Source organism: Castanea sativa, chromosome 1 (assembly GCF_040712315.1).
Source record: "Castanea sativa cultivar Marrone di Chiusa Pesio chromosome 1, ASM4071231v1".
Classification (NCBI taxonomy): domain Eukaryota; kingdom Viridiplantae; phylum Streptophyta; class Magnoliopsida; order Fagales; family Fagaceae; genus Castanea; species Castanea sativa.
Window position 1 is genome coordinate 38,540,057 of NC_134013.1, and position 10,395 is coordinate 38,550,451.

Consider the following 10,395-nt stretch of genomic DNA (forward strand, 5'->3'; position numbering starts at 1 on the left):
CTTGAAAGTTTGTGGAATATTTCATTCGCATTGCTGAATATTATCCTTGTTTATTATTATTGATATTCCTGGGCACATTTAATTTCCCCTACAAAAAGGAAATAACCATTTTTTTTTTTTTTTGATACAGGAAATAACCATTTATAACACAATAAGGATATATATAACGATATATTTATGGCACATGCAAAGAATCAAGAGCATGAAAACAGTGTTAAGATATGTGGGGTCCATTTCTTGATTAGTCAAAGGTCAACTAATTGGATAATCTGGGCAACCTGATTCTTCATTCTTTTGGACAAAAAGAGAGAACTAAATCAAAGATTGTTTACCATTTGATTGGTTTCAACCAATTAGCCCTCTGTTTATGTTCACAATGTATTATGTCACACAAATATACCCCTATATATAAGATACATATTCCTCACTGGCAATGCTAAAAGGCAATTCAATAATTCCAGGATAACAACAAATTTTTACAAGATATTTTATAATGGTCACGATGATAAGTTGTTAATAATAAATATTAATGTGGTATCAATAAATGTTATAAAAAAAAATGGCGTCAAACGAGCCAAATTTTTTTTTTTTTAGTGTAACTTAATAATTGCAAGAAATGTTATGAAAAATTGTTGTGCTTGTAACCTTACTCTAAGATTGTTGAGAGAGAGAGAGAGAGAGAGAGAGAGAGAGAGAGAGAGAGAGAGATATCAGACAAAGAAGCAATCATGGCCATCTATCTGTTGTGTAAACATCATTTCCGAACCCTTCATAATTCTACTCTTGACTGCTCAAAAGAATGTTATAAACGTGAATGCTAACCATCATCTGATGAAGGTACTTTAAGGGCAGAAGATTTACCAGCTGGGCCCACATAGTGGTGGGTCTACAATATTATTCATTGCGTAAACATGAACCGTGTGAGTGGCACGCACCTTAGATTTTTCCCCCCTAGAATTAACATAAAAAGCCAAAAGGAGACAGGAAAATATATTCATACTATAGTACACACAGAATTAGCATTGTTTCTTATTGTTATTCTCATGGTAAAATGTTTGGTGCTTCAACCGGAAGTTTCGTAGAATTTTTTTTATTATATGATTTTATATAATTCTAATTAGAAGGGGTGGTGGTGGTCCATCAAGTATACTGCTCATTTGCCTTGCTTATCAAGCAACCTTCTAATATCTCTCTCTCTCTCTCTCTCTCTCTGCAACATTCATGGCAAAAGCATAATCATCAGCACTCCAGCTCAAAACCCATGTGAGTTCCTATCATCCTTTCTTTTTCTCTCCCATTTCTATTTTTCGCAACCTCTCTCTCATTTCCTATCCTTCTAACATCCCCATGAAGAAATTTTCTTTTTTTTGGCCTATATTGTACTCTTAAGTCCTAACTATAATCTGTTATGTAAAATTATGAAACTGAAAACCCTTGGTTTCGTGTTTATCACTCAAAAGTTTTACTGTCGGTGTGATGTAAATTACTAAGTCTTTTTTTTTTTTAACACAGATTAAGTTATATTAACTTTGTCGATTTCACCATTTTACCATGAAAATGGTAACCAATGCTTATCTATAATGTTTTTTTTTTCTTCTTTCTATACTATATATTATTATTATTATTATTATAATTTCAATAAATATATGTAAAAATTCAGATGGGTTGCTCTAGCTTTTGAATGGCTTAGAAAACAGCTGTGAAGGCCGTTTCTTGCCTTTTGCTTTTGTAGTCAAGGCTCAAACAAAGGTGAAGGAGAGTCCCCTTGAGCTTTAGAAAAACAAATACCAACCAGGTTTTCTTTCTATCCTGTTCTCTTCCTTTCTCTTTCTCTCTATTCTTTCTTTGTTTCTTTTTCTCTCTTCTCTTCTCTCTCTCTCTCTCTCTCATAAACCGCCTACATGCGCTTCTTAATTTGGCAAAGGCTTAAAGGTGGTATGTAGGTTTGAGGGTACCTTTTCCTTTTTTTCCTCTCTTACACAGAAATACACACAAAGACAGACACTTGCTTCAGTTAAAGTAGCCAGAGAGGGAATTCCGGTGTTTTTCATGGTTAAAGCAGGTTTATAGTTCAATCCCACTGTGACAGTTTCCTTTTTTCCTCTTCTTCTTCTTCTTCTTCTTCTCTTTACAAGTTTTTCCCTAGGAAATATTTGTATTTCCTATCCTGGGCATATATTTTCTCATCTGATTTCCTGAATTTTTTTATTTAGACTGAATTGGTTGATTGGCGTATTCTAAGAGCATGTAATCAATCAGTTTTTTTTTTAATTACTATTTATATCCAACACTTCTTTTTTCTTAATTGTTTTTTATTGAACCAGACTTTGGTTGAGCTTGTTCTTGTTTTTTTTATATATATATATATATACACCTTTTGAAAAAACAGTCCAAGTTCATATTTTACAAAACTGTTGTAGAAGTAGAATACCCAGAAATTTTATTTCCTTGTACTCTTAACCTTTACTTCTGAAGCATCAGATCTCAATCAAAGTTATGATTTCTATCAATATAGAGAGCAAAGCTGGGCTATGAGATTTCAAGTCAAGGGAAAAAAGATAGCTGCTATATATTCAGTACGTGAAAAGAGCAATGAATAAGAGTAGTTTGGGCTCCATCAGCAGCTCTGATCTCATCGATGCCAAGCTTGAAGAGCATCAAATGTGTGGATCCAAGCACTGTCCCGGTTGTGGACACAAGCTTGAGGGAAAGCCGGTACGGAAAATCTCATAATATTCTTGGCTTCAAACATAAAGTTTTTTTTATTTTTTTATTTTTTAACATATGAGAAATCACGAAAGAAAGAAATATGCTTGCTGTTTTAATCAAATCAAAATTTAATTAAAGGGACCCTCTTTTTCTTTTCTCTCTCTCTCTCTCTCTCTCTCTCTTTTGCTTTGATTTTTTACTTGAGTTTGAATTGAGTTTACAGGATTGGTTAGGTCTACCTGCAGGAGTGAAATTTGATCCCACAGACCAAGAATTGATCGAACACCTTGAAGCAAAGGTAGAGGCCAAAGACATGAAATCTCACCCTTTGATAGATGAGTTTATCCCTACTATTGAAGGAGAAGATGGGATTTGCTATACCCATCCAGAAAAACTTCCAGGTCAGAAACTGGAATATTATCTGTGTTTGTGCTGGATATGTTAACAGTAGCATTATTTAATATTGTTAGGTTTTACTAAAACATTAGGTCTCAAACCAAGTGAAACTTCATGCATTGGGTATGTTATAAGTACACCATGCTAGCTGTTCCTATATTTGTTACGACTTTGAAGAACCCCACTTGTCTGCAAGTTTGTTGCACCTAAGTCAACCTAACTTTGATTTTTGCTGATGCTGCATTCACATTAATTCCAGGAGTCACAAGAGATGGTTTGAGCAGGCATTTCTTCCATAGACCATCGAAAGCTTACACAACCGGGACAAGAAAGAGAAGAAAAATTCAAACCGAATGCGACTTGCAAGGTGGTGAAACAAGGTGGCACAAGACTGGCAAAACTAGGCCTGTAATGGTGAATGGCAAGCAAAAAGGGTGCAAGAAAATACTAGTCCTTTACACAAATTTTGGCAAAAACAGAAAACCCGAAAAGACCAACTGGGTCATGCATCAATACCACCTTGGTCAACATGAAGAAGAGAAAGAAGGGGAGCTTGTGGTTTCAAAAATATTCTATCAGACACAGCCAAGACAATGCAATTGGTCTGATAGGAGTGCAACCACTGGCGAAGGAAACAGCGACCTCAATAGCAGGAGAGATAGTGGTAGTGGAAGTTCTTCTTCCAAGGAAGTAGTTCCTCATAGAGATGAAATGTCTGCAGCTGGGGTTGCTCCAATATCAGGTTACAGTGCCATTGACATTCAACAGTTAAAATCTGACCATTTCAGCTTTGCCCCACTCAGGAAAAGCTTTGATGAGGTATATTTATTTGTTAATTAATTCATTCAATGTTTTTTTCCAACATCTGAAACTTCCATGCTTCTTCTTTATCAATCAAACACTAATCAATGATAAACATATATAATATATGGGTGTTTAAGTCAGGATATTGCTTGAAATTTTTGTCTTTTTCTGCTAAATAAAATTTAGATGAATTAAATCACATCACTATTAGCATGTTGAATTGTTGATCTTCAGTAATTAGATTTTGACATCAAACTAGTCATATACTTCTCAAATATTTTTATTTTTATTTTAAAAAAAAAAGAACTCAAAAAGTTTTAGGGTTGCTTTTCTTATACCCATTGCTTGCATATGCAGCATGAAAACTCTATGGACCTCTCTTGATTAGCATTGTCAGCTAACTAAAGCTTGTTTACCCACCAAAAGGGCTACATTAAATTGAAATAAATGTCCAAGCTGACAAATAGAAAAACAATAAAGAGAGAAAAGAGAACTAAAGCGAAATGAAGGGAAGCTGAAAATGGACTAGCTAGCAAACTGCTTCATAAGGGTGTTGTCTGTTGCAGGTAGGGATGGCAGAGGCTTCAACAGCAAGGGAAGCACCGGCATCAGGCACGTGCGAAGAGTTGCGAGATCATCAGAGGCCACATCCTATGGCCCATGAGCACCATCACCAACAGCAACAACATCACCATGCACACCATCAGCTCGCAACGACAGCCTTCCACATCAGCAGACCTTCACATCCCATTTCAACCATCATTTCACCACCTCCACTCCATCACACCTCCATTATTCTCGATCAAGACCCGTACAATGTACCCAGAATAATGCTCCAAAATGAGAATTTCCAGGTAATCAAGCTATGGTCTGAATTAAATTTTATTAATAAATAAATAAATATAAATCATATTCAGGTCACAAAGGTCCAACTTTTACTGGGAGATGTGTTTCCTAAATACGTACTTCATTAGTCGGTGTAGTTTTCTCCTTTGTTTTCTGATACTATTTTCTAGTACTAAAGTGAGGTATATAAGATAAAAGAAAATGTAAAAAAGTGAGGGAGCCGCAAGAGTCGAAAACTAAGACGGAGTTACACCGGTAAAGACTAATGATACAATTTATTTGAATGTACATAAACGAAAAGTTGCAATTTGGTAATATTTCTGAGTTTTTAACTGAAATCCAGTTGAGTCTGAGTCGTGGTTTTCATGTGGCAGACTCTGTGAGTCAAGCTGCTTTTGATGTTTGCTAAATTACAAACATGAAATTGTCTTTATACTTTTAAATCCTTGTTGAAGACATGATGATTAAGATGTGTTTTTCTTTTGTTCTTTGTCCTTGTCTTTTGAATGCATAAATACAGCAGCAACAACAACAGCAGCAGCAGCAACAGCATCATAAACTTGGAGGAAGGTCTGCATCAGGTTTAGAGGAACTCATAATGGGTTGCACATCAACTAATATCAAAGAAGTGAGTATGAGCTTTTTGACCCTGAAATCCATAAGCCCTTATTTTTTTCATAATTGCAACTAGGGAGAGAAGAAAGAAAAGGTAAACATGGATTAAAAAGGACAAAAAGAAAGATAAATAAATTCCTTTATTAATATAATTTAAATTAAAGAGAGAAACCAGAAGAACCTTTTTTTTTTCTTCCTTTACACTTTATCTCCTTTCTCCACCACCCCCCCCCCCCCCCCCCTCCCCAATGCAGATGCAAGCACCTAACCTAGCTTCTCAGGACTCTATAGACAATCTTTTCTACCTAAATGCATTGAAAGAGCTAGTTATGTTGAAGAATTTCATGGGAAAATTAAAAGCACGAACTGAAGCTACTTTTGTACATTCTTTTTGCTTCTTTTGTACTTATTTTATTTTTAACAGCTAGATATAACAGTTTTTTTTTTCTTTTTCAATTTCTGGGTTGATCTGTTTTTTATTAGATCAAAAAAATAGGAAACCTAAGCATATAGTAATAAGAAAATGTGAAACCAGAAGAGACTAAAGAACCTCTCCTTATTCTTCTTTTGAAAAACTTAAACTACAAACTACTTTTCCCAGGGCTTTTTCTTTTCAATAATTTGCCTGTTAACATGCTATTCAAATGACAATAAATAGCACTAAAAGGGTCATAATTAGGTATATAATTTAAGGAATTGTCTTTCTTTTTCCCACTTTTGAAAGGAGAGGAATGATAGTGACTTGTATCTTTTGTGATGTGTGGCCTTACAAGAAAGACACAACACCAGACATTTTGATTGCTAGGGAAAAGGATTAAAGAGGCAGCTTCTTATTGTTTCTTATGTAACTGTATATATATATTGTATTTTATTCAATCTCTAATGCTAATCTTCACATGCCTGGCTTGCATTTAATTTGTTGCAGGAATCATCCATCACAAATCCTCAAGAGGCAGAATGGTTGAAGTATTCTTCATTCTGGCCTGACCCTGACAACCCGGATCATCATGGGTAGGAGCAAAATATAATAGAGAATAAAAAAAAACCTTACAGACAACATCATTATCGTCATCATTAGTATTTGAAACCTTCCTCAAGTTCTTTTCAACATGAGTCCTTGAAACCATCTATAGTTGGCTCTTTTTCTTTTCTTTTTACTGGGGGAGCCTGGCTAAGCTTTGATGGCTCTCAACCGAACTAACTGTGCAACAGTCCATGTTGGAAAGAAAGAGAGAAAGAAGAAAAGGAAAAAGAAAGAAAGAAAAAACAAAGAAAAAGAAAAGAAACCAAGAAAGGCTGCAATCTATTCTGACAAATAGAAGAAGAACCAAAGACCCAAAGCAAAATCCATCCTGCATGAAAATCATCACCATTATGATTACAATATCATCTTTATGGTTATTCTTATTATTTTATTATTTTAAGATGTTTGTATAATTTCTCTTTCTTGTTCTTTACAGAGAAAATACCAAAGAGTTTGTGCAAATTGCAACAAATACTTTGTTAATTGTGCTGTGATTAATCACTTTGTTAGTAAAATATGAATATATAGGGCTTCATATGATTTCCCTTTATAGAAATGAAGATGCCCTAAGGAATTGTTTAATTTAATTCATTGATGCTTCACTTTTCCACATCTTTTCATAATTTGGGAAATTTTCAATGAGACGTATTGGTTCTTCTCACTCTTTTTAAATTATAGGTTTATATATGTGACATGGATTTTAGAAGTCCATAGCCTTTGTAAAATTCCAGGTATTATATAGCTGGTCTAATTAACAGATCAAATCAACTGGGTTGGTCATAGATTATTGAAATCTATCTCTTTTTCTTTCTTTTTTTCCTTATTAAAAATCACATACATAAAGATACTTATTTTAATTTCCTAAAGAAGAAGAGTTGGTTTTCCGGTGGAAAAGAATATATGCCTAATCATATGCCTTTATGTTGTTCTTATTGATGATATGGTAGTAGTGTCAAGTGTGCATTACTTGAATTTAAGTAGGGAAAAATCTTTCTAGAGTTCAATTAGGTCTTGTTACTGGATTCTAGGTTATGGTTTACCTGAATTTATACGTTTTCTTCCGGAAGATAGAGTAAAATTTAAAGTAAGTTTTTTATTGAAATTAACAAATATATATTGGAACTTGAGTTATTCTACTACATATAAATTGAAATGTTTCATCTCATCCACAAACTTGATTCACCTTTTGTAATGACGAATACACTCTGATGGTATATATGGCATAATTTTTATATTACCATGATACATTTTATGCATTATTCAGAGTACACATAGTGCTAAATACCAATTATCCTAGTGGAAACTGACTGAACTGCTTTCCTCTCCCAGATAAGACCTTCATGGGAGCTTTTATTGGTACCAGTGTCTGCTTAATAAAAAGTATGGTAAAAGGAAATTTTTAGGTCCTCTTGGTTTTTTAATATATATACCCTTATGTTTGATAACTTTGTCTAACCAGTGCCAATCCATTATTTAAAGTGAAAAATTGGTACGGTACTGCTACATAAATGGAATGAACTTCCTTAATTATTTTGATTAAACTATCATATCATGCTTGAATTTTTATTTTTTTTTAAGTGGCTGTCATTCTATTAAAAGGCGTATAATGAGTTCTTTGGGTCTACTATCAGAAAGGGGGGAACGAAGCTAAAATTTCTTATTGGAAGTATGGAATCTTTACATGGTAGCAACAGAATTCACATTTTAAGTCGGTCTTTGTTTTTTGTTATTTGAGTAATGACTTCTTTATTGCTTTATTCTATTCTAGATTCGAGCTTTTTTCCTGCAGTATTATAGAGTAGAGATGTGCTTATCCTATGAGGGAGAGAGAGAGAGAGAGAGTGCGTAACGTGCATGCTATCTTTTCTTTCATGGGACGTGCATGAAAAAAGTTAAAATCAACATTGGAGGCAAGGCAGCTTCATCGTAGTTTCTGAAAGGAATAAAGAATGAGAGGACAAGAATAAACTTTACGTTTTGAAATGACAATTAAGCATCTCCAGCCCTGATTGAAATTAAATTGTCCTATCATCAAAATATTTTTACTGACCATGACCATAAGCAGAGAACGTAAAGGGGGGGGGGGGGGGGGGGGGAAAATGAGTTATTTTATAAGGTGTGGGAGAATCCAAACACAGTGGTATACACTGATGCTTCATTTGGGATAATATTTTGGTAAATAAACAAGAAAAATAAAGGAAGATCCTATAAGGGATGGTGCAGGGAAAATAGGAGTGAGTGTGTCTGTGTCTCTTTCCACATGCAATAGAAAAATAAAGGAATGACATGTCTAGCTCAACATAAAAAAGGTGATATTCATTTCTCTCACTTTATGGAAGATTTTGAAAGGGGGAAGAGTACCCATTAATTAGACCATATAGGTAGAGTATAAGGTTTTTCTCCTGGTGTGCTGATTTTGGTCCCATAAAGAAGTTGCAGGAAGAATTGTTGTAGTGCAAGGAGGAATATCACAACATGGCCATACCCAACTTTTTGGGATTCTTCCACAAGCTTGCTTTTCAGATACAAAGCTCACACTGCACCTTTCACTGCTTGTTGCAAATTAGAAGCTTATATTTACATATAAATATATATGGGGGGGAGGTGTCTTGATCATGAAATGCTAGACTAGTGCACTTCATGACTCGTAAGTCGTAACTAGCTTCTTTGGGTATGTCTTAATCACCTACAGTAAGGAGTGGCTAGTTGTGTCTTTCTTGCAAAACTGTGGAAGAACTGAATTCATATTTTTAATATATATATTGTGGCATGGCCCATTAATTGTAATTAGTCAATTGTACAAATCACACGGTAGTTAGCGCCTAGCAGCAGAGGATGGTTTGTTGAGCATGCACATCCTTGAATAAGTGGTTGAAAGTTAGGATGGTTTGTTGAGCAGACTCTGCATGAGTAGAGATATCGGCAACTTGGATTTTATATTAGTGATATACGAATTAATTAATCACCACAGCAAAACGATTGGTTTATATTAAGGAATTATTCTACATGATCCGACTCTCTAATTCAACTAATATCACAAGGGAATTTTCTTTGAGAAAGCTACTGCAATATCAGAAGGAATTGGCGATTGTTCCCATTGAGCCGGAAGGAATATCATTTTATTTTTAACGTACGGAATAATGGGCCAATTGGTACCCCACATATGCGGTTAAAATTGCATGCTATGCAGATGTTGGAAACAAAGTTTTAATAATATATACTCTCCTTTCCTACCAAAAACAAAGTTTTAATATTACTTAAAACCAGTGAAGATAAGGTTGGATAAGAATGTGAGATATATTGTATAAAATATGCTACTGTGGGTATTCAAAAGATTTTATATAATTTACAAGCACAGGACAAGAATTCATACACACACACAAAAAAAGCTTTAAAATTTGTACACCAAAACCCTAAATGTAAATTTATATTGAGAAGAGTTTATCACAAGCTACTGAATTATGAAATTTTGATTAAAAAAAGAACAAATTAAAGTTCTAGCTACTCATACATGAATGCATTTTTTTTTTAAAGAAAATTTACTCACGAAAACATCTCAAACCCCATTTACCATCTCATATTTATGTATGTAGAAGTAATATATGGTCTATAGGAAAATAATTAGATACTCTTGAAACATTGTAACATAGTGTTTCTTTCTTTTATATTTATTTTAGACCTCATTATAAATTTAATTAGTAGAATTCATCATAAATATAAAAAGAAGAACACCATGTTACTGTATTCTAAGAGTATCTAATAATTAGTCATGGTCCATAAAATAACCCAATGAGAGCATTAGCAATGGACTGGCATTGGACTAATTCGGCTAAAATTAGGCTAACCCATAAGCAAAACAAAATATTAGCAATAGTGCATGGCCAAATATGAATAGTGCTGTAACTTAACAAAGTGAGTTATCTATCTTTTCTGAAGTTCTCTCCACCCTGCCATGATTGAAGCTCCCACCTCCATGCTTTCTCTCTTACCCAACAATGGTC

The 10,395-nt window shown here is 34.2% G+C and overlaps 1 protein-coding gene across 7 annotated transcripts; it reads left to right on the forward strand.

The window, feature by feature from the left end:
* The first annotated feature begins 1,139 nt into the window (after positions 1–1,139).
* LOC142638682 (NAC domain-containing protein 75-like) lies at positions 1,140–6,934 on the forward strand. Of its 7 annotated transcripts, XM_075812748.1 has the most exons (8): positions 1,575–1,795; positions 1,984–2,062; positions 2,516–2,715; positions 2,933–3,110; positions 3,365–3,924; positions 4,476–4,763; positions 5,276–5,383; positions 6,296–6,934. In XM_075812748.1, the coding sequence occupies exons 3-8, from the start codon at positions 2,593–2,595 to the stop codon at positions 6,383–6,385; spliced, it is 1,347 nt and encodes a 448-aa protein (XP_075668863.1). In that variant the 5' UTR covers positions 1,575–1,795; positions 1,984–2,062; positions 2,516–2,592; the 3' UTR covers positions 6,386–6,934. The 7 variants fall into 7 exon arrangements, with proteins under 7 accessions (XP_075668892.1, XP_075668879.1, XP_075668884.1 ...); XM_075812777.1 differs by lacking the exons at positions 1,575–1,795; positions 1,984–2,062 and adding an exon at positions 1,140–1,263 and having other exon boundaries at positions 5,279–5,383; XM_075812764.1 differs by lacking the exons at positions 1,575–1,795; positions 1,984–2,062 and adding an exon at positions 1,142–1,263.
* The last annotated feature ends 3,461 nt before the right edge of the window (positions 6,935–10,395 follow it).